The 24756-nt window shown below is 43.3% G+C and overlaps 1 protein-coding gene across 1 annotated transcript in view; it reads left to right on the top strand.

Moving 5' to 3' along the window:
* The window catches only part of LOC110529564 (sodium/potassium-transporting ATPase subunit beta-1-interacting protein 2), a 150025-nt gene that overhangs the window by 101906 nt on the left and 23363 nt on the right, over positions 1-24756 (top strand). Inside the window, exon 4 of the mRNA XM_021611850.2 lies at positions 18265-18465. Within this exon, the coding sequence (XP_021467525.1) occupies positions 18265-18465 (201 nt within the window). The remainder of the gene's footprint in view (positions 1-18264; positions 18466-24756) is intronic.

Below are 24756 nucleotides of genomic sequence, written 5' to 3'. Positions count from 1 at the left end.
GCCTCAAGTCCCCACTGGCTCTCTAGAAGAGATAACCCTTCTGTCTAACACTCCTTCCAGCCGAGCCAACTGTCTCTGTTTGTTGAAGAGGAGATAAAGGACAGTGTCTTTCCAAAGGACACAAGGCGATAACGTAGTACAGTACACTGCTTATTCTCTCAATTGTGACTGGCCAAGTTGAACGCAGGCGAGACAGCACAACATCTTATTCAAAACAGAACAGAATGGGGGAGAAGAAGAAAAGCACTCCCATTGTCTCCTAGAGGTGGCCATGACCATTCATATAGAGCACTGGTTCCTGGTAAATGTATGTGAAATGGAACTGTGTCTCAGAAAATCAGCCGGCTGTTTATCTCTGTTGGTTTTTCCTCTCCACACGCTGCTCGTGTCACAATGCTTTTCTCTTCCACCAGTGTAGCAACCATCTGCAGGTGTGAGGCAAATGGAGCGTGTCTCCTTGAACAGGTTACTCCGCCACACACACATAGTCAATCAATCGAATTCAATCAAATGTATTTATAAAGCCCTTTTTACATCAGCCGATGTCACAAAGTGCTATACAGAAACCAAGTCTAAAACCCCAAACAGCAAGCAATGCAGATGTAGAAGCACATAGTCCCAGTCCCAGTCCCAGCCTTGCCTCCTCCTCCTCCTCAGGCAGCCCTCAGGAGGGGGGTCCTGCAGCCAGCCAACAGAAAGGGTTACTGGACCCTGCAGAGAACCAGAGACTAATGACTAGAGACCTTTACAAAAGGTATTCCAGAGTTCATCCTATGCGAATGGTGTTATGACACTGGGAATCTGGCATTTTCAGGTCAATCTTCTAAAGGTCACTTATAAGATGGAGAAAAGGCATCTTATGATGATTGCCATGTGTCCTATTATATTAAATGAACAGCCACCCGAAAGCAGGTTTTTTCCCTTGCTATGTGGATAGTGCAGATGGACGCTATGAATTATGCTGTGTAAGCGAAATGGAAGATTGAATTTATCCTTTTGTGTTGATATACTGTACATGTCAAGCTGAACATGATTTGCTTTGTGAAGCAAGCCTAAAGAATAAGCCCCAATAGTTTTTTCCCTCTCCTGTCGAGGTGAATTTGGTTGTCACAGGTATGCATACCGTGGCTTTTAAATGTTTTCCTTCTTTCCAATCTTCAGCTGTTAGACCAAAAACATTGGCTTTGGCACCTGTTGTTGGTTGGACACTGTTGTCATGCTCTGTCATCTGCTCTGTTACCTGCAATTCTCTCTGCAATCAGCGCTCTCAGGCAAGAAGGAGAACACTACCATTTGGCTTTCGATCGCTGCTTGACTTTGTGTATGACCTACTTTATTGCCAATACAGTGTTATAGCTTGCTGTTTGCACTTTTGGGACTATTCCATTGGTTCCAGTTGTACCTGGCAAATTAAATTAAGCAGCTCAAGTGTTTTGACATTTACAGAAGTATGTATTTAATCCAGATCTGCTATTAACTAGAAGAGATAGGAATGGTTTTGCTAGCAGATCTTGTTGTGATGTTCATGTTCTAGGGTTGCTTAACCATAAAGAACTCAGTCTGTGCACCTGATTATACATGACAGGAGGCAGCAGGCCCAGACTAAGTCTGCCTACATCAGTAATGACAGCACCAGGGTAGCATTGCTTAAAGAAATACCCACCGGACTGCCCATTTAACCTGCAGCAGCAATACCGTTCTCCCTTCCCCTCTCTCCCTCTATCCCCTCCCGCTCTCTCTCTCTCTCTCTCTCTCTCTCTCTCTCTCTCTCTCTCTCTCTCTCTCTCTCTCTCTCTGCTGGTTTCTTCTGCTGTTTGCTTGATTGCGCTGCCTACTGTCTAAAATGAATTCGTTATTTGTCTCTGTGGAGTTTCTCCACTCATTTTAATGGTTCATCTGCTCCCCATATCCCCCTGAATGCCTGAATCACCAGTCCAAGGAGATGTGACTTTAGACTTCAAAGACAGTCTGTGGAGTAGCTAAGATTTTTATGAGGTGTTTTCCCCATTATTGTGTGCTGTGTCATCATTCCAGTTGACAAGTTATCTGTGAAAAATGATTATACTTCTATTTGTTCCCCTGTTTTTTATCTTCTATTTTTGTAGCTATTAGTACAAATTGTGGGGCTGTCGTGCCGAAATGTCTCAGAGACCATAGCAGGGCCTCCCTCTCTCTCTTTTGGCCATATGGGTTGTTAGGGAGAAGTGGAGCGTGAATCATTTGATAGAACTGAACAATCTAATTTGTGTGCACAGAAGGTGTTGTCTGCTACTCCTCCATGTGGTGGCTAGTCATATCTGAGACATGCACGCACGCGCCCCACACATGGCATAGCTCATCTGTGTCTAGCTCATCTGTGTCTCGTGTGTGATGACGGCAGTCTTTGATGTCATGGAGCAATCTGTCCCCCGCTTGCCACACCCTCCTCTGGGAGGACACAGATGCCATGCGTCACCCGGGTTACAGTAGCAGCAGAGGAGTATGAGTAACAGACTTTTAACTGAAGAATGACGGCAAGGTTCTTACACCAGCCCACACCCTCTCCTCCTTCTGTGCACTTATCCCCTCCTCATTCGGCACACTGATCCCCTCCTCATTCTGTACACTGATCCCCTCCTCCTTCTGCACATTTATCCTCTCCTCCTTCTGCACACTGATCCCCTCCTCCTTCTGAACACTGATCCTCTCCTCCTTCTGCACATTGATCCTCTCCTCATTCGGCACACTGATCCCCTCCTCCTTCTGTACACTGATCCCCTCCTCCTTCTGAACACTGATCCTCTCCTCCTTCTGCACACTGATCCCCTCCTCTTTCTGCACACTGATCCCCTCCTCCTTCTGAACACTGATCCCCTCCTCTTTCTGCACACTGATCCCCTCCTCCTTCTGCACATTGATCCTCTCCTCCTTCTGCACACCGATCCCCTCCTCCTTCTGTACACTGATCCTCTCCTCCTTCTGCACACTGACCCTCTCCTCCTTCTGAACACTGATCCCCTCCTCCTTCTGAACACTGATCCCCTCCTCCTTCTGCACACTGATCCCCTCCTCCTTCTGTACCCTGATCCTCTCCTCCTTCTGTACCCTGATCCTCTCCTCCTTCTGCACACTGACCCTCTCCTCCTTCTGAACACTGATCCCCTCCTCCTTCTGAACACTGATCCCCTCCTCCTTCTGCACACTGATCCCCTCCTCCTTCTGTACCCTGATCCTCTCCTCCTTCTGTACCCTGATCCTCTCCTCCTTCTGCACACTGACCCTCTCCTCCTTCTGAACACTGATCCCCTCCTCCTTCTGCACACTGATCCCCTCCTCCTTCTGCACACTGATCCCCTCCTCCTTCTGCACACTGATCCCCTCCTCCTTCTGTACCCTGATCCCCTCCTTCTGTACACTGATCCTCTCCTCCTTCAGCACACTTCCCCTGCTCATTGTCTCTCTTACTCATTTTGCTCTTCTCTCCTTTAATCCATCTCCCTCATACTCTATCACTCCTTATTTCTCTGATCTCATTCTTGTCAACCTCACTCTTTTCTTCTTTCTCTTTTTCTCCCATCACCCCCCCCCCCCCCTCTCTCTCTCTCGCTCTCCATCTCTCTTCCTTTCACTTTTTCTCCCGCCACCTCCCCTCTTCCCCCCCCCCCCCCCTCTCTAAATGTAGTGTGTGAGTCACCTCAGTAAAGAGGCATGTAGATGAGAAGTTTTGGTGTATTTTGTCCTGTGAGTGGAAGTGGCTCGCTCCACTGCAGTTTGATTCGCAGCTGCCTATGATTTTCTCCTCTCCTCCATTGTTTGGATCCTGCGTTGACTCTGCTTATTATGGATATAAAGGGAGGGTTTGTGTTACACATCATGTGGCCCTGTCTCGCCAACATGTCATTCAGAAAGGGCATATGGTTCATTGCCAAAGTAATTTATTTTTAGAAGTTTGCATTCAACTTATTTCCTGAATGGGTTACCAATACATTGATTACAGGTCTTGTATAGCCATGGCCGCATGAACCAGCACTTTAATTCTCACTCCAATGTATACAAGAGTTTAACACACAACCCCAGTGTGATGAAATATCTTATCGTTGTGCTACATTTAGAAAATTGCTTTCATAAATCTCCCTCTGTGTTCAGCAAGGAAATCAAATTGTAGGGAAATTATCTGATTCAGACATTCCACACCCTTTCTGGTCCTCATATTGAAATATAGTACTTTATTGTGTAGACGTTGTGCCTGTGAAAATGGGTTGTAATTGGATTTTTTGAATAAAGGGACTCTTGTATAGTGTGGCAATAGATTTTATAATTTTGATATGAATACAAGAGGCGTTCAGTTACAGCATTTTTTTAAATAATAGTATTATTTATATATCAGCACCGAGCTAAATGCTAGAGCTGCCGCTTTCAAGGAGTGGGACACTATTCCTGACACTCATAAGAAATCCCAAACAGGCAAAGCGTCAATACAGGACTAAGATTGAATCTTACTATACCGGCTCTGACGTTCGTCTGATGTGGCAGGGCTTGCAAACTATTATGGACTACGAAGGGAAACTCAGCCGTGAGCTGCCCAGTGACACAAGCCTACCAGACGAGTTAAATGCCTTTTATGATCACTTCAAGGTAAGCAACACTGAAGCATGCATGAGAGCCCCAGATGTTCCGGAAGACTGTGTGATCATGCTCTCCGTAGTCGATGGGAACACACTGCCCTTTCCCACCTGGACAAAAGGAACACCTATGTGAGAATGCTGTTCATTGGCTACAGCTTAGCGTTCAACACCATAATGCCCACAAAGCTCATCACTAAGCTAAGGACCCTGGGACTAAACATCTCCCCCTGCAACTGGATCGTGGACTTCCTGAAAGGCCACCCCAAGGTGGTAAGGGTAGGCAAAAACACATCTGCCACATTGATCCTCAACACTGGGGCCCATCAGGGCTGTTTGCTTAGTCCCCTTCTGCAAGCACAACTCCAACACCATCATAAAGTTTGCTGACGGCAATGATGAGACAGCCTATAGGAAGGAGGTCAGAGACCTGGCAGAGTGGTGCCAGGACAACAACTTCTCCTTCAACCTGAGCAAGACAAAGGAGCTGATCGTGGACTACCGGAAAAGCAGGGCCGAACAGGCCTCTATTAACATCGACAGGGCTGTAGTGGGACGGGTCGAGAGTTTCAAGTTCAATGGTGTCCACATCACCAACGAATCATCATGGTCCAAACCCACCAAGACACTTGTGAAGAGAACACAACAACACATTTTTCCCCTCAGGAGACTGAAAATATTTGGCATGGGTCCCCAGATCCTCAAACAAAAAATTCTACACCTGCACCATCGACAGCATCCTTACCAGTTGCATCACCGCCTGGTATGGCAACTGCTTGATATCTGACCCAGTACATCACTGGGGCCAAGCTTTATGACATCCAGGACCTGGCGGTGTCAGAGGAAGGCCCAAATAATTCTCAAAGTCTCCAGTCACCCAAGTCATAGACTGTTCTCTCTGCTATCGCATGGTAAGTGGAACCAGAATGTCAAGTCTAGGACCAAAATGCTCTTTAACAGCTTCTACCCCCAAGCCATAAGACTGCTGAACAATTAATCAAATGGCTATTGACTATTTACATTAACCCCCCCCCCCCCCCACTGCTGCTATTCACTGTTTATTATCTATGCATAGTCACTTCACCCCTACCTACATGTACAAATTACCTTGACTAGCCTGTACCCTGGGACATTGACTCGGTACTCAGTACCCTGTATATAGCCTCGTTATTGTTATGTAATCTCATCCGCATGCTCACACCCCATCCCTAGTGCCTGCATTATTATTTGCCACTTAGCCTTAAATTGTACCATTTTGTTTTTCTCGGTCGCCCATGATGTTCAATATTTCAATAATAAGTCATTCGATTTTTCCATTGTGTTAATGATGGCGGATTGATTGATTTACATGTTTGTAGTCACCGTTTTTTCAAGATGAGTGATGAGAAGAGAATCATCCAGCCCGGTTACAGTAACATTTGAATACACTATTCCTTTTGGTATTGAATTTTGAGAGTAATGATTGAAAATGTTCAACTGGAAATGATTGTAAAGAATGAAGAATAATTTGACTAAACTTACATGTGCTTTACATAAAGGGTTAAACCATGAACCATAGATCTGCACATCTTCTCACAGTCACTTCCTGAAGCATAGTGACAGTGGTTGAAAAGTCCAGGCTTATTGAACAGGCTTTCAGATGGAAGTAAAAGCAGGCAGGCGAGCTCCAAACTGTCACAGAGAAAACCATGACATCAAGCTCAACCTGCTCAAAAGAATCACGAAGCAGCCTCGATGCCAGAGGATTCTGCCTGGGAATAGCAATGATTTCCCCACTCTGGATAACAAATGGAGGGAACACACCACCCTGATGCGTTATATACAGTACCAGTCAAAAGTTTGGACACACCTACTCATTCAAAGGTTTTCCTTTACTTTTACTATTTACATTGTAGAATAATAGTGAAGACATCAAAACTATGAAATAACACATATGGAATCATGTAGTAACCAAAAAAGTGTTAAACAAATCAAAATATATTTTATATTTGACATTCTTCAAAGTAGTCACCCTTTGCCTTGATGACAGCTTTGCACACTCTTGGCATTTCTCTTGGCAAATAGTAAAAATAAAGAAAAACAATTGAATGAGTAGGTGTGTCCAAACTTTTGACTGGTACCGTATAAAAAGTGAATTACCTCTCTAATATCCAGGCCGGTGAGCGGATCAATAAGATGCCAGAGGAGCTAATAAACAGCTAGCTAGCTGGTCCAGGGGCCTCCTCTCCTCTCTCTGCTCTGCCCTGCTATTCCTCCCTGTGTTATTTAATGTTCACGTGGTGTAGTCGGCCAAACCAGCCGAGCTTCAGTAGATAGCTTCATCGGGAAGAAGGAGCTGCTTGTCCTGACTTTTCTTCCCTCAGTTTTCATTCACATTGATGTTGTAGCTGTAGTAAGAAGGCATGCTAAATATTCAAATACTGTGTTTCCAATTTTCATCGATGTAAACAATCGGCCATCTGTTAATGGAGGCCATGTTTTGCCATTCGGCTTCCATACAAAGGAGGCATTTCACACCAGCAGATAAATAGGATGGGATAAAGGCCTGATGATTAGCCATGGTTTCTTTGGAACAGTATGGCAGTGTCCGCCATTATTTTAATCGCACCAAATTAATTCAGTTATGCTAAATGAGCTAATTTCATGGTCCAGTGAACAGACAAAACTCCTCAACTGGCAGGAATTGTCTGTTGTGCAGCAGCTGGAAATGGAACACAATAGATCCCGTATAAGGTGGATGCTGTTTACAAGAAAGCTAATATTAAGCTCTGGCCAGTCCGAGCCATGCAGACATTAGAGTGGGTTCATTCAGTTTCAGTACCAGTTTCCCTTTCAGCCAGTGGTTTGTTAACCGCGGCTGGGCTGATGTCACCCTATACTGGAGTCCTACAGCCCAGCTCTGAGGTGACTCTGGCTCCGTCTCTGTCTCACTTAGCGACGGTTCAGACGCACAGTGCTACCGTTACACTCCATGGCACAATGAGCATAATTCTTAGGAACTCCAGGTGTCAGAAATGACTGTAGCTGTTACTTACAGTTGAAGTCTGAAGTTTACATACACCTTAGCCAAATACATTGAAACATGTTTTTCACAATTCCTAACATTTAATCGTAGTAAAAATTCTTAGGTCAGTTAAGATATCCACTTTATTTTATGAATTTGAAATGTCAGAATTATAGTAGAGAAAATTATTTATTTCAGCTTATACTTCTTTCATCACAATCCCAGTGGTTCAGAAGTTTACATACACTCAATTAGTATTTGGTAGCATTGCCTTTAAATTGTTTAACTTGGGTCAAATGTTTTGGGTATCCTTCCACACGCTTCCCACAATAAGTTGGGTGAACTTTGGCCCATTCCTCCTGACAGAGCTGGTGTAACTGAGTCAGGTTTATAGGCCTCCTTGCTCGCACACACTTTTTCAGTTTCATTTCTGCCCACACATTTTCTATAGGTTTGAGGTCAGGGCTTTGAGATGGCCACTCCAATACCTTTACTTTGTTGTCCTTAAGCCATTTTGCCACAACTTTGGAAGTATGCTTGGGGTCATTGTCCATTTGGAAGACCCATTTGCGACCAAGCTTTAACTTCCTGACTGATGTCTTGAGATGTTGCTTCAATATATCCACATAATTATCCTGCCTCATGATGCCATCTATTTTGTAAAGTGCACCAGTCCCTTCTACATCAAAGCACACCCACAACATGATGCTGCCACCCCCGTGCTTCACGGTTGGGATGGTGTTCTTCGCCTTGCAAGCATCCCCCTTTTTCCTCCAAACATAACGATGGTCATTATGGCCAAACAGTTCTATTTTTGTTTCATCAGACCAGAGAAAATTTCTCCAAAAAGTACGATCTTTGTCCTCATGTGCAGTTGCAAACCGTAGTTTGGCTTTTTATGGTGGTTTGGAGCAGTGGCTTCTTCCTTGCTTTCAGGTTATGTCGATATTGGACTCGGTTTACTGTGGATATAGATACTTTTGTAACTGTTTCCTCCAGCATCTTCACAAGGTCCTTTGCTGTTGTTCTGGGATTGATTTGCACTTTTTGTACCAAAGTACGTTCATCTACAGGAGACAGAACACATCTCCATCCTGAGCTGTATGAAGGCTGCGTGGGCCCATGGTGTTTATGCTTGCGTACTATTGTTAGTACAGATGAACATGGTACCTTCAGGTGTTTGGATATTGCTCCCAAGGATGAACCAGGCTTGTGGACGTCTACAATTTGTTTTCTGAGGTCTTGGCTGATTTCTTATGATTTTCCCATGATGTCAAGCAAAGAGGCACTGAGTTTGAAGGTAGGCCTTGAAATACATCCACAGGTACACCACCAATGGACTAAAATGATGTCAATTAGCCTATCAGAAGCTTCTAAAGCCATGACATAATTTTCTGGAATTTTCCAAGCTGTTTAAATGCACAGTCAAGTTAGTGTATGTAAACTACTGACCCACTAGAATTGTGATACAGTGAATTATAAGTAAAATAATCTGTCTGTAAACAATTGTTGGAAAAATTACTTGCCATGCACAGAGTAGATGTCTTAACCGACTTGCCAAAACTATAGTTTGTTAACAAGAAATTGGTGGAGTGGTTGAAAAACAAGTTAAGTGTATGTAAACTTCCGACTTCAACTGTATATTCCTCTGTCCCTCGGACTGTGCACATCCACAGCCGCTCTTATATGCCGCACACTCTTTCATTAATCTGGGGTTGTAGGCAGGACTGCTGTTGATAGAACCTTTTTTGGGGGGCTTTTGTATCACAAGCTTTGTGTTGATTTTGTACTATATATCCTTTGTATTTGTATTTTGTATGTATTAACGATCCACATTAGTTCCTGTCAAGGCAGCAGCTACTCTTCCTGGGGACAAGCAACATTATATACAATTAATACAATATACAATTAAAAAATATTTCACAACATTACATTTCAACACTTTTCACAACACATGAAGTGTGTTCCCTCAGGCCACAACCACATATCTACAATACAAAATCCATGTGTACGTGTGTATAGAGTGCATGTGTTAGCATGTTGTATGTGTGTGTCTGTGCATGTGTGTGTCTCTTCACTGTAACGCTTTATCCATGATCTGTTTCACCTGTCCTTGTGCTTGTCTCCACCCCTCTCCAGGTGTCGCCCATCTTCCCAACTTATCCCTTTGGAATTTATACCTGTGTTTTCTGGCTGTCTGTGCCAGTTCTTCTTGTTTGTTCAAGTCAACCAGCGTTTTGTCTCAGCGCCTGCTTTTCCCCAGTATCTCTTTTTCTTGTCCTCCTGGTTTTGAACCTGTCCTGACTCTGAGCCTGCCTGCCGTCCTGTGACTTTTCCCCTACTCTGGATTACCAACATCTGCCTGACTTGGGCCTGCCTGCCGTCCTGTACCTTGGCCCCACTACTCTGGATTATCAACCCCTGCATGCCTTGACCTGTCATTTGCCTGCCTCTGTTGTATTAAACATTGTTACTTCAACACGGTCTGCACTTGGGTCTTACCTGACACCTGAGAGTACAAACTGGCCATGTCTGACCAAGCAGACTTGGACCAGCTCTGCAACGCCATCTCCTCCCATGGAGCCGTCATTGGTAGACACGAGGAGTTGCTTCGTGGTCTGACTGAAGGGTTCCCGGACATGGATGAATGTCACAACCTAGCATTGAATGCTTTGCGGGGGCAATTCCGTGGGTTGCTCCGGTGTCTGAGAGAGTGGCTCTCCGGAAGTTACTCCAGCATCGGCAGGAATCCCTCAGCGTGACAGGTGGATTTCCGCACGCTAGCAGCGGAGGGTGTAACCTGAAATAATTTGCCACTTTTCAGTGCTAGAATCAGTTCTTTAAAATCAATTTTCAGCAGTTCTGAGCTAGTCCTCCTAATATCGTTTCACCACACATGACAACAGTGTCAGCTCCAGGCTGCTTTTAACCTCTCTGATCTCCCAAACCTGGATCCGGTATCGTGACTACAGCCTCAAGCTCATTACCATAACGCAACGTTAACTATTCATGAAAATCGCAAATGAAATGAAATAAATATGCCATCTCTCAAGCTTAGCCTTTTGTAAACAACACTCATCTCAGATTTTCAAAATATGCTTCTCAACCATAGGAAAACAATAATCTGTGTAAAAGTACCTAGCTAGCGTAGCATTTAGCGTTAGCATTAGCGTTAGCATCCAGCACGCAACATTTCAACAAAAACATAAAAGCCTTCAAATAAAATAATTTACCTTTGAAGAACTTCTGATGTTTTCAATGAGGATACTCTCAGTTAGATAGCAGATGCTCAGTTTTTCCAAAAAGATTCTTTGTGTATTAGAAATAGCTCCGTTTTATACATCACATTTGGCTACCAAAAAAACCCGAAAATTCAGTCCTCAAAACGCGAACTTTTTTCCAAATTAACTCCATAATAGCGACTGAAAACATGGCAAACGTTGTTTAGAATCAATCATCAAGGTGTTTTTCACATATCTCTTCAATGATATATCGTTCTTGGACGCATGGTTTCTCCCCTATATCAAATGGAAAAGTACAAGCAGCTGGCAATTGCGCACCGAATTCCACGCAGGACACCAGGCGGACACTTGGAAAATGTAGTCTCTTATGGTCAATCTTCCAATGATATGCCTACAAATACGTCACAATGCTGCTAAGACCTTGGGGGAACGACAGAAAGTGTAGGCTCATTCCTTGCGCAATCACAGCCATATAAGGAGACAATGGAAAACAGAGCTTCAGAAATTCTGCTAATTTCCTGGTTGACGCATCATCTTGGTTTCGCCTGTAGAATGAGTTCTGGGGCACTTACAGACAATATCTTTGCAGATTCTGAAACTTCAGAGTGTTTTCTTTCAAAAACTGTCAAGAATATGCATAGTCGAGCATCTTTTCGTGACAAAATATCGCGCTTAAAACGGGAACGTTTTTTATCCAAAAATGAAATAGCGCCCCTAGAGATCTAACAGGTTAATGTCCTGTACTCACGCTCCAGGATAGCACAAGGTTTTTGCCCCGTGAACCGCCAATGACGACAGCTGGTGCAATGGCTGAGAAGGTCCGGACGTTCTTTTGCCTCTAGTAGTTTAGAAAACCCCTCGAGGACCGAAGGGCGGTGGGGCCCGATGGACCCGAGCCAGCTGTAGAATCCATTGTGGATGATGAAGGGGCCGGAGTCTCAGACAGTCTCACGGCCCGATAAGGGGGGAAGCTCTGAAGATCTGAACCCGAGGTAGAAGTCATCGGAGAGGGAGACAGATTTTCAAGGATCACTCTGCTTTCGTGGATGACAGTTAGAAAGGGGACACATACAGTCTATGCATTATACATTGTACTATACGTGGACAGGAGTTGAAAAGTGAAGTCTGAGTGAATGAGGGGAGATGTTGACCTGATGAGTAATACTCAGTGTGTTGAAGTTAATGTTTACTATTTGTAATACATCATTCCAAATGATCCTCAAATAATTCTTCTGAACCAACTCCTCACTACTCACTCATTCAAAAACAAGTAGGCCTACACATTCTGGTGAATAGGTTTATCAATTTACACAGACATTCTCACCGATGTTGCAACGGATATCAAAGGTTGACACACATGACAATACGGAGACTGTGTAGTACTATAGATAGTTGTTTGGTATAGATAAGTTATTGCTGACCCCCTGATGTGTTTGTTCTGACACATCCCTCGACAGGCAATTAGAGACACCAGTCTTTAGACGGGGCCCAGCTGCCCCTTTCCCCAGCCTCTCCCTGCCCCTCTCTCTGCCCCCTTCCCCCAGCCTCTCCCTGGCCTCTCTCTAGCCTCTGTACCAGTAATTGCTCGACACCACCCGGAATCCCAAACAAAACAAGAGTACAGTTTGGAAGTTGAGGACCGATGTCCAGCTCAACATATGTTATGGCTGAGACAGCCACATGTGGATGATGCTGTTATAATTAGTGTAGACAAATGATGTCAAGTAATGTAACTGCGTATTTGTGTTGTCTCATTCATTGTGTGTTAAGGGGAGGTTATTAAAGGATAACTGGATTTCTTGGAATTATATGAGGTGCTTGACAGTGTGTGTAGCCCTGCTGTAAGTGTCTCTGTTGACACAGAACACTCTGCTATTCCATCCTCATTATCAGCTCAGCCTCAGTATTATTATAGTTCACACCGAAATAATGAATTTTTCCATGCTGCAATTAATGTAGCATAAAAGCAATTTGGCACATGCTTAGATTCTTTGTTTTAAATGTAGACTTTCTCTGAATATGAAAAAATGTCATCAATGGGAAACACAGGTATTCTATTGCTAAACAATACAGTTATTTCCCAATCTATTTCAGAGTATTCTGTTGGTTCTCCTTGTAGCACAATCAGCCTATTCATTGTTATCAGCCATTGGTTCAGTATGTACTTCTCATCGGACTGCCGTAATTTGATTTCTTTCACCTTGTTGGCTGATGATTGTTTTCCATCTTGATCCTTTCTCAAATAGCGTCAGATTGCTTTCTCTCAATGACAATCTCTATTTCTGATTACAGTGAGTGTACTCCTAGGTTGGAACATTCCTACAGAGCGGGTACTAAGCAGTACATAGCAAACTGCTGTGAGTGCCATAAATTAAATTCAAAGACACACACTTGTTTAGTGGTATTTAAAATGGTATGAATGTTTTTTTCCTACCACATACAGTACTTCAGCATGTTGTGGGAGGAGAGAGAGGATGCGTATCCTTCCTGTTAGTGTTGTCAGAACAGTCTCAGAACAGTCCTCTAGAGTTTGGATTGATGTCTTAAAAGACAGAAAAGCTGATCTCTTGATCTCTTCCTGCGTTCTACAGGGAATTTTGACCCCTGCTACCATGAAAAGAATGAGAAATGTTCCCTAGTCCTTCTGTCTCTTTCATTTGCCTGACGACTCAAACTGAATTCCTCCCCTGTTCTATGTCTGCTACATACTTCAGTCTGAGTCCTTTGTGGTGACGTCAAAATATGGGTTTTGTACAAAACAAAATAATCAGCGATTGGATCCTCTCTAACAATTCATAGTGTCAAAGCTAATGACACATTTTCAAAACGGTGCTTAACCCACATGTGTTCTGGCTCTGGCCCAGAGCTGGTTTCTGGGACCAATCAGAACGGTTAAAATGTCTTTGTGTAAATGAAATCGTCAGGCAGGTACTCAGATCCAGACTCATTGGGGAGAAGAAACTAACATCCATGGGTGTGAAGTAGCGTTTGGCTGGAGGAAGGAGTTTGGGTAGCCAGGCAACTCGTTCATAGCTGTCTGTCGTATATAGCAGTGTGACTGGCCCCATTTTGTGTTCAGAAAGAAAATCCCCCTGGCCAGGGCTAGCTAAGCATGTTTATAGATCTTGAAAGTACTCCTGCAGGAATGTACTGGTGGTGTCTAAAATATATCAACAACATAACTGCCACTCTCATAGAAGTGTATCCATCCAATTTGTTTTGGCCTTTGTAGTGTCAGTGCTTTTGAAGCTCAATCAATGCCATATTTAAGCAGTTGTAGCCCATTTAAATTGATTGAATTGATTCTGGCTTTCTAAGGGTTTTCTGGCTGATGAAACAACAATACAGTACAAATCTCTACAAATGGAACCCACAGGGATAGAGACAGCAAAGTACATTTCAATGGTATCCATGCATCTTCTTTAATAATTGCCTTTGTTCCTAGAGATCTTAGATACTGCATATGACTGATTTTCAATTATTACACATTTTTGTGTTCTCTGGTGACTTCGTTTTTGTTGTACAGTACTTAATTTACTGCAGTGGGCTAAATCAGTGTCACACCGAGTGTTTCTCGGTAGTCCTAAACAATTCTGAAAGACGACAACAACTCCTGTCAAATGTTGATTGCATCAAGAAAAGACCAGACATCAACATCACCTTACTATTTAATAACAACTAGTCCACCCTCAATAACACCCACCTCTCATGCTGTCATTGTACTGGTTCCAAAATGATGCTGAGCCACACCAACAGTCAGTCAAAGGGTAATGGAAAAGTGTTTGTCTGCTAGTAAGGCAGGCATCCCTGTACTACTGCAGCTGTACACTCACCACTCCTTCTCTCCGCAATTTGACTGGTGATGGATAGTGTTTGTCCACACGGCTGATGTTCATTACAGCAGATACATAGGCAGGGAGACAGAGAGGTAGACAGCAGCAACCTGGCCCTCCTCTCCGTCTCTCCACATCTAGCACTCTTTATTTTCCACTTGTCTGTCTTCATACGAGGAGGCATGAGAACACACCTGTCACACTGAGCTGGGTCTGTGCTAGGGGACAGGCACGGGTATGCTAGTCCAGCTAGTAGAGTTAGGCCAACAGTACCTTATATTTCATATACCAGTAGGCCATTGTGGTATAATGGTGGGTAAAGTTATGAGCAGTTGAAAGAGTTTGATACTTATTTACATTTTCTACCCCTTTTTTCTCCACAATTTCCTGATATCCCATTGGTAGTCCAAAACAGTCTTTGTCCCATCGCTGCAACTTGGGTACGGACTCGGGAGAGGCGATGGTCAAGAGCCATGCGCACTCCAAAACACGACCCTGGCAAGCCGCACTGCTTCTTGGCACTGCTCGCTTAACCCGGAAGCCAGCCGCACCAATGTGTTGGAAGTCAGCCTGCATGCGCCTGGCCCACCACAGGGAGTCGCTAGAGTGCAATGGGACAAAGACATCCCGGCCGGCCAATCCCTCCCCTAACCCGGATGACGCTGGGCCAATTGTGTGCCGCATCATAGGTTTCCCGGTCGTGGCCGGCTGTAATGCGATGCAGTGCCTTAGACCGCTGCACCACCCTGGAGGCCGGAATAGTTTTAAAATAAAACTGATATCCACGATAGGCGCAACAGCATTTGTTATTGTTATTGTTATTATTGTTTATGTTTTGCACATCATCATCTGCACATCTATCACTCCAGTTTTAATGCTAAATTGTAATTATTTCGCCTTTATGGCCTATTTATTGCCTTACCTCCCTAATCTAACTAAATTTGCACACGCTGTACATAGACTTTTTCTATTGTGTTATTGACTGTACGTTTGTTTATACCATGTGTAACTCCGTGTTGTTGTTTTTGTCGCACTGCTTTTGTAACAGTTTTCTTCTGGGGAAAGAGAGGCGGACCAAAATGCAGCGTGGTTAGTTTTGTACATCTTTAATAAAGACGAATATACAACAATCTACAAAACAAGAAACGTGACAAAAACGAAACAGTCCTATCTGGTGCCACAAACACAAAGACAGGAACAATCACCCACAAACACACAGTGAAACCCAGGCTACCTAAGTATGATTCTCAATCAGAGACAACTAATGACACCTGCCTCTGATTGAGAACCATACTAGGCCGAAACATAGAAATACCCAAATCATAGAAAAACAAACATAGACTGCCCACCCCAACTCACGCCCTGACCATACTAAATAATGACAAAACAAAGGAAATAAAGGTCAGAACGTGACAGCTTTGCTTTATCTTGGCCAGGTTTCAGTTGTAAATGAGAACTTGTTCTCAACTGGCCTACCTGGTTAAATAAAGGTGAAATTAAAATAAAAAAATAAAAATGTTTTGAGGAAATGAGCATCCAGCATGATGATAAAAAAAATGTACAAGGGTGCAAGGATATCAGAGGGAAAAAACTGTGTTTGTTGTTTGAAGTAACATCTTGCTTGTTGTCATTTTGTAAACAGACATGACAGTTTTACTGCTATGGATTCCAGCTTTAATTTCAGGCATTTCATGTATTTCTTTGTCCACTTTGTAGGTTTTAATGTAATTACAATCTGGAACATTTGAGAAGTCTGGCACTGAACCTGTGTTGGATGAGACCTTGTGTTTCTGATTGTATTGGGGAGCCTGCTCCATCAATATCCACTCCTCAATGAGACACACAAGCAGACAAAAATTATGCTGTGGGTGTGTTGTTTGGCAAGGATCCAACAAAAAATCTCTGCCTGATGTGTATTTCAAGATGAATTAAAAGCAGTTAATCGCAACACCCACGTCCTTTGTGGACAAACACGCGTACCATTTCTAGAGGCAGAGGAATGATAGATCTTGATATGCAATAATGCCACTGACCCCAATCCCCTGGATGATTCATTCTGAGAGCAGGAGAAAAGATAAGTGGGAGCTGTTGTTTAGAAGTGTTGTTTAGAAGTAAGATTAGTGGTAGTTGGTTGATAAGTGTTGTTTGGAAGAAAGAAAAGTGGGAACTGGTTGATAAGTGTTGTTTGGAAGAAAGAAAAGTGGGAGCTGGTTGATAAGTGTTGTTCGAACGAAAGAAATGTGGGAACTGGTTGATAAGATTTGTTTGGACAAAATAAATGTGGGAGCTGGTTGATAAGTTTTGTTTGGAAAAAAGAAAGTGTGAGCTGGTTGATAAGTTTTGTTTGGAAGAAAGAAAAGTGTGAGCTGGTTGATAAGTGTAGTTTGGAAGAAAGAAAAGTGTGAGCTGGTTGATAAGTGTTGTTTGGAAGAAAGAAAAGTGGGTGGTGTTACTTGGCTTTGTAAGTGAAAGGGAATGCTTGTCTCTGTACCAAATACCAAGGTTTTATGCTAGAATAACCAATGCACTGCGCAGCAGGCAATGGTAAATGTTGGGCTGGAAGGCACGCTTGTCTGATTTAAGCAGTGCTCAGAATTGTGAGTTGAAATGTGAAAATGCAGGTCTTTAGGGAGTCTATTGAGCAGAGGGTGATAATGCGCGAATCGAATATATTCAGTCATGCGTTTGTAGGCGTAAGAACCGGGTAGAGGTTTGGGAGCTAGAAGTACCATTTATGAGATGGATGGATTTTGTTTTATTCCCTCTTCATTTGTTATAGTTGGATTTAGGATGTGTGCATGCACACTTCTCTCTCAATACCCACTAGAATTATCCTCAGCTTGGATAGTTGGCGTTGACTCAAATGACCTGGGGTGTCATAAGTGCTTTTTGTACGCCAGCAGTTGGATTGCTAGCGCTGGGATTTGAGAATGGGATTTCTTCTGCCAGTTGATTGTAAAATAAATGGCATTCAAAAGCTAAATGTATGTTGGCTTAGTTTTACTCACGGTGTACTCTTGTTCTGCTCAGAATTAATAGCCTTCTGAGATGCCGGTAAAGAGGCAGAATAAATAATTGTGTTGCAAAATGTTAAGCAAAGCTTTTAACTTGACTCGTGATGAAATACTGCCAAAGTAGCAGTAGTACAAAGCTTTTCCCACTTCAGAATGAAAGATGATTCTTAAAAACAAATGTCAGAAATGAGCTCATTGTTGAAAGTAAAATACACATTGAATTAAATAAGAATCTCAATCTCCTCCAGACTATGCACCCTTTTTAAAGAGTAGGAAAAGGGGAGGTTTTTCACCCTTTTGGCCATTGTTCCATACCAATGAACACATTTTATCTTGATTACAATATTGTGGAGTGCTGGGTGATTGACCTACGCAGTTAAATCACTGGCAGACAGATGTGTAATCTTGCATTAGCTTGGGTACATAATTGCACTGACTCCACCGCTGGCTGGTTAAAGCAATCGGGACTTAGCTAAACACCTACAATAGAACATCTATTGTAGCTTTCCTCAATACTTCTATCATTTCTACTCTATATAAAATACCTCTCTCTATTGTTTCTGCCTGCAGGACAGTGACCTGATCATGACCTTCAACATGTCCATGCACCGGTCCTGGTGGATGGAGAACGGTCCAGGCTGCAGGGTGACCCCAGTCACCCCTCCTCCGTCCTGGGCCCCGGAGGACCACCGCTACATCAGCATCGCAGGCTGTCTGCTGGAGTACCAGTATGTGGAGGTGGCCCACAGCTCCCTGCAGATCCTCCTGGCTGTAAGTATACTATACCTCTGGCTGTTTGTGTCGGGCTGCTACCCACTACCCTCCCTCTCATCTCAGCTCATCTCAGCAAGGGAATGGGATGGACAGCGCTAGGCTTTGGGCATGTGGGACTCTTTTTGTTGAAGTCCTACATGCCCTGTACAGTGACCTTGTTTCACATGAAAAGGCTTTTATATTTGGGCTATGGTGAACCATGGCATTCTGCTCAGAAATGTTCATCTTGGTTTCAGTTTAGGGAGGCTGTCTACCTGTGTTATGATGGATGAAGGAGTTAGTCGTGTGCACGGTCATCAATGCTGAGACATGCCAATGTGATGTGAAACACAACCCTAATAAGGCAGTGCTTAGCGAGCAGGCAAGCAAGACCCGAGCTGCATTATTTTGTCTCGTATTAATAGCTGCCTACTACTTTAGTGACTAATGGTCTTGCGGCAATATTATAACGCAGAAAATAGTCAAGGGGAAAAATAACTCTTGGGCTTGGCGGCAGCTTTTAGTGGCTTGGCAGTGGGCCATCCCAGGGGGATAGCAAGGGAAACGCAATTCCCTTATTGATGATTGGTTTTCCCTCCGTTCTCCTCCAGTGCGTGTGTGTGTGTGTGTGTGGGTGTCGGTGTGGGTGTGGGTGTGTGGGTGTGGGTGGGTGGGTGCATGTGTGTGTGTGTGTGTGTGTGTGTGTGTGTGTGTGTGTGTGTGTAGGGAAAACCGTCCCCAGTGTATCTTTATTCTCTCTCTGCCGCCATTCGTAATTATAGTCCCCAGGCTCGCAGTGTGAGTGGGAAATTCCCACAATGCACCAGTATATTTCATAATGACTTAATGTATGGCGTGTAATTAGGGGAATGTGTTAATGAAAAAGAGTGGGGTGTTGCTGCTGTGTAAATGATCACGGCAAGGTTCCCCATAGATAGATCCCAGGAGAAAATGTTCTCTCCCCCAGCCTGAGCGTTCTACCCAGCTAACCACCCGATACTTTATCTGCCTGGATTTAGAACTATTCTCAAACTCTATCAGCTCCCAACTGACATTGTGCAACCTACTTTGGATTGGATTTCAGGGCTACTTCTCTGGTTTATAAGTTAGATCTCAATGTATTTTACTCTTCACATTGGAATCTTTTTCAGTCATGAACCTAACACTTGATAGGATGAAACAAGCATTTAGAGATTTTCCTAACCACTGTTTTTAATGAAAAAACAATGACATTTTATGTTTAGATTGTTTTGGTTAAGAACAATCGGGAGAAGGTGGATGATCATATCCCTTTCGCCAGTTATATGCTTTGTCTACTGTAGTACAATTGCATTACAGTAACATCGAACAAGGTCTGTGCAATGAGTCTACAGTATATTCCACCACCTGTTCCTCCCATCTCTCTTGCGGTACAGTAGAATGGACACATAACACAATTCCAAACACAAGTGAGAAATATGCTTAGAACCTGTCAGATATTATGTAGAAAATGGTTGGAGTTATTGCAAGTTCAATAACGCTTAGTCTCCTAAACACAGGAGCTGTTCCACTGGCATGGTGTCAGGAGAATGTCGGGTGCCAGGATCAATATGACAATGACTGAGTTAAGTTCTCCCTGAAACATCGAAGGGGAAAGACGGGTGTCTGTGTCAGCAGAAACTTTTAGCCGAATGAGAGGAGCTAGGGCTGATTTAAAGGACTGCATGGAGCCCAATAATACTACAATGGTTTGATACTTCTTTCTGGTATATATTTTACTGCTTCCGACATCACTTTTGTCATTGCTTAACCATCATATTTCAAATACTAAAATGTGCTTGGAGAGAGACCAAATCCATTTAAAAAAAGTTTAATATTAAAACTAATGGCCAAAGTGTGTTATGCACTCTTATATAAACTAAAAGCTAGAGCTGAGAGCTCAGAGCACTAGTCTCTGCAGTGGAGTAATTTGGGAAGTGGTGTGTCATGCTTTGGCAGTATGACTGATAGCAATGAGCAAAAGTCTGCAGACTTGGCCACAGTGTCCAGCATCTACTATAAATGATGCAAATCATATACAAACATTAGCACAGCATTACACATACCGGTATTCCCATAATACCTATCCAATGTTGCCATAATGCATTTTTATTGTTGCTGTCTTGAAGTAGCATTTTATTAGCTTAGTGGAAAGCATTGGGACGAATCTAGAATCAATTTGCCAAATTACCCCCAATACTCTGGAAGCGGCTTTGTGTGGTGGCACTGGAAGTCTTAACGACAGTCTTCAAAATTGGGCTGAGAAAAATTAATAATAAGCATCCAAAACACACTCCTCCTATCTCAGACATTTGACATGGATGGAAGACTGTTTAATTGTGTCTGGCAGCATGAGGCAACAATGTCAATTTTCCCTAGCACCTCTGATGGATAATGAATGGCTTTCTTTCCTCACATGAGAATTTCAGGGCTAGAAATGACTGGTTCATTATCTTTCCCCCAAACTGAATGAGTGGCTCTTTGATCTGATTTTGAGATCTCTTTGAGCTTCCTGCCTCTCTTCTCCTGTGCTCCCCTTCTTTCCTTCCCCCTCTGCCAGACAAGAACAAAATTGATCTGCAACTTTTGGTTGTCCCTCTTCTTTCATTGAAGTACAGTCATTTGACAGGGTACAAAGTACCCGAGTAATAATTTATTATCTCATATTTATTAATGAAAATAACCTGGGTTAATCTAATTCAGTAATATCTATGAAAATGGTCCACAATGAAAGGGCCTCCCTGTGTGAACCAAAATGATGAACTCCTTCTTTTCGTCCTGCTCAGGTCTCATACAGAGATAATTACAAGTATTAGAGAGGAAGCATCACAGAGAGAGTGCTGTCATTTCCTTGTCATGAACGCACCCACCATTTTTTTACATAACGTTGTTCCCTAAGTCTCATTGTTTTTCTATTACTTTCTTTTTTAACATCAGAGCAACAGAGCAGCACCTTGTGCTAATGAGGTTTCCCTCAAAGCGAAGAATTGATGTAGGGGCCTAATCCGTTCATTTACAACCAGCCTAGACATTAGTATGGCTGTACGCATCATTACGCCATGAGGAAGCCTCCGTCTCAAAGTAATTAAATAGAGTTGTGTCGTAATGAGAAGCCTGCAGTGGATGAGACTGAGAGAGGATTGGAATCAGTGGAGGATATTTTTATGTTACTACTCCACTGTTCTCTCCTCTCCTACAGTCCTCCTTGTCTTTGTCGGATTGAAACTCTGAAGGACTCTGTTTTGATATCAACATCAGACAGACAGGCTGGTAGCTACGGTAGATAATTAAGATGTTTATTGGCGCAGTGACCTTTCACCGGAGTAGTGTAAATAAAGCCAGCCCAAGCTGTTTGCGGTGGGGTCACTGTGACACTGTCAACATGAGACTGTTGGGTTAGATGGCCCTTAGCTGAGGGACCATATGTTATTTTCAGCTCTGGGGTTGTGAGATTCGGTGAAACTGTGGTGTCTCACCGCTCTTTCTCCACATCCCATTTACAATTACACTTTGTTCCCACCAGCCTAGAATGTTATTATCTATGGATCATGTGTTAATGTTCCCGAGGGAATCGGAGGAAAAAGTACTGAGAATCTCATATCAGTAAACATACTCTTGACTGTGTTCTTCAGCTCAGGTCCACCATACTCTGGGAGTGTAATCACACAGCACTGAGTGGGAGTTGAACCACTGATGATGGTCAACACTATGGATGTCCTCCGTCTCACCTTGGCCACCACACTGTGGCGAGGTCCGGCCATTTTGCTATGCACCATCGTCTGCTGCATGAACCTTTTACCGTGATGTAAGCATTGAGGAGAAGATAGCATCATGGTGGAAAAACAAAACTGTTACTGCACAGAAACCATCACAGTTTACCAGAGAAATGTACAGCACAGTAATACTGTATGCCAACAAATGCAGAAAACTGTAGGTCTCTGAACAACCAACCACTTTTTCACTAGCTCTGCTACTATGATAATTGTTTTGTCTATAAGAACGGCTGCTTGTCAATCATTATCTGCAGTCAGATGAGGAGTGCAGGAAGTCGTTGCTGTGTTGCCAGGCAGATTTCTCTGTTCTTCTTTCACACTGGGAGGGAGAGAGAGAGAGGCAGAGCGGCAAGGCAGTACACAGAGCCACAGAGAAGGGCTCCAGCAAACGCCACCACACTACTGGGGTCTAGGGGAGAGCCTGAGGGAGAGGGGGGAGAGAGAGGGGGGTGGCCAGCTCACATGGCTGGATGAGCGGCTAAATGAGCTGTGTCCGGCATACAGTAGCATGGCTGATGCCTCAGAGGTCCGTGGCCAGTTTCTCTAAGAACAGCCAGTTGTGGAAGGTCATGAATCAGAAGAGGATCCACGTTCACTCTAACAAAGCTGTTAGCTGTGGAATGATGAGGCTCTAAAGGTATGACTAAGTATTCTATTTAAAACATGTGCATTGACTGTGTTTGAACAATGACATGGTTTAATGTGAGAGTAACCCTGATAGGAAATGTGAGAGTCAATTCTAGACAGTGCTGCTGTATAGCGGCTACTAAAAGTTGCACATATACAGTAAAGGCAGAGCTTCATAGAGCCGTTAGGGGACTGGGTCTGTACAGAAGAGCTAACTTGTCATTGACGGGTGCTTCCTATGACAGGAGCCATAGGACTACATTATATGTAGCAGGCTGAACTCCTGGCTAGTACCACTTACTGTCAAATGTTAACTTTACAATTATGCCCATGCTCCCATATCCAGAGTGACATCTCAGACTCACACAGACTCGCACAGACACACACACACACACACACACACACACACACACACACACACACACACACTGGAGGAGACAGCTCTTACTGTAGGAGACAGCTGTTGGAGTCCACAGGCCCCTCTACTCCTCCATCACATCCTCTAACCTGTATAGACAGACAACAGGCATTCTGAGCCCACGGCCAGGAGAGACACTTTAATGAATGAGACTATTAAACATAGCTATGGTGATGTGCTTATGAGAATATTTTTAATGACACTTGTAATGAATCACACCTTGTTTAATTACATAGTGCCCTCTGACAGTACTGTTGCAGTGTATTTTGTTAGGTATTCAGAGTGGGTCTTTGAATGTGAGTGTAATTGTTTGTAGAAGAGCTTAGGCCTGGGTCCATTAGCTACAAGATTAAAGGGACGCACGGCATACCCATATGTATAATACATTCACCCATCACTCAGGCACTGTGAAAGACCCCTTGTTTAGTATTTGCCTGGTTAATAGTCGAGCTCTTTGCAATATTATTTACCCTGTTGATTAATTAGCATGACCTCCAAGTGTTTAAACAATGTCATTGCTGCTTTACTGCTGTGATCTATTCACAGAGTAGTGGAAATACCTTGCTTGTTTTATTCTCCATATGATCCCACCATTTTAATTTTAATTTATTTTCCTGTGGTTTGGCATTTCTGTCATGATGGGATGAGAAATTCTCTCTCTCTCTCCTTGTCTTTCTGTCTTCAGACATTCATTTCTATTCTGCACCTGAACCTCCCTCTCTCTCACTGCCTCCAATGTTCATTTCAATGACTATTGTTCAAAGCTGTGTCTGGCGCGGATAACAGAATGGAAAGATGGGTATCTGTAGAGAAATCACTATTGAAGACCTGGCGGCTGGGCTCTGGGTAATATAAAGCAAACACTAAGGCCAATTTGGTCAAGTCATTTTAAGAGGATTGGAGGAGGTATCAGTCATGGTGGAGGAATCTGTTCCTTTGATGCATCGGTGAAGGAAAAACACTTTGCCTTCCAAATCTTCCAAGTCTCTGATTGAATCTCGAAGTATACAAATTAAACAAAAAGTAAAGGCCACAGTGATAGATGAATCCAATTCATTTAGCCAGGATAGGTGCTTTGCTCAAATTGCCACATCTTTTGACAATCTGTTTTTCTTCCCCAAAGACTACACTTGTTTCATGCCTGTGCATGTATAGAAAGCTATTTTTTATGCTGTCAGTTCTGTGAATAGTGAATTCTTTAGCCCCTGGAGTAAAATGAATCAGCTTTGACAGTGGCCAACACCCTGAGGGAAGTGAATCAATTTGCTTCATTACATGTCAGTCCCTGAAGACCCACACAGAGACCATGGCCGCACAGAATTGCAATCTTAGACTAATTGTTGTATTGAAACAGAGTCATGCTCAGCAAATCATTCAGCAGACACCCGTCAGTCTGGCTCACAACGTTGTTATCAGAGAGGCTTCAGTATCAATCTCAGGTCCCTTTCAATCTCTCTCTCTCTGTTCTTATTC

Source organism: Oncorhynchus mykiss, chromosome 8 (genome assembly GCF_013265735.2).
Source record: "Oncorhynchus mykiss isolate Arlee chromosome 8, USDA_OmykA_1.1, whole genome shotgun sequence".
NCBI classification, from domain to species: domain Eukaryota; kingdom Metazoa; phylum Chordata; class Actinopteri; order Salmoniformes; family Salmonidae; genus Oncorhynchus; species Oncorhynchus mykiss.
The sequence above is the reverse complement of the archived record's forward strand: the minus strand, read 5'-3'. Positions and strand labels throughout refer to the sequence as shown.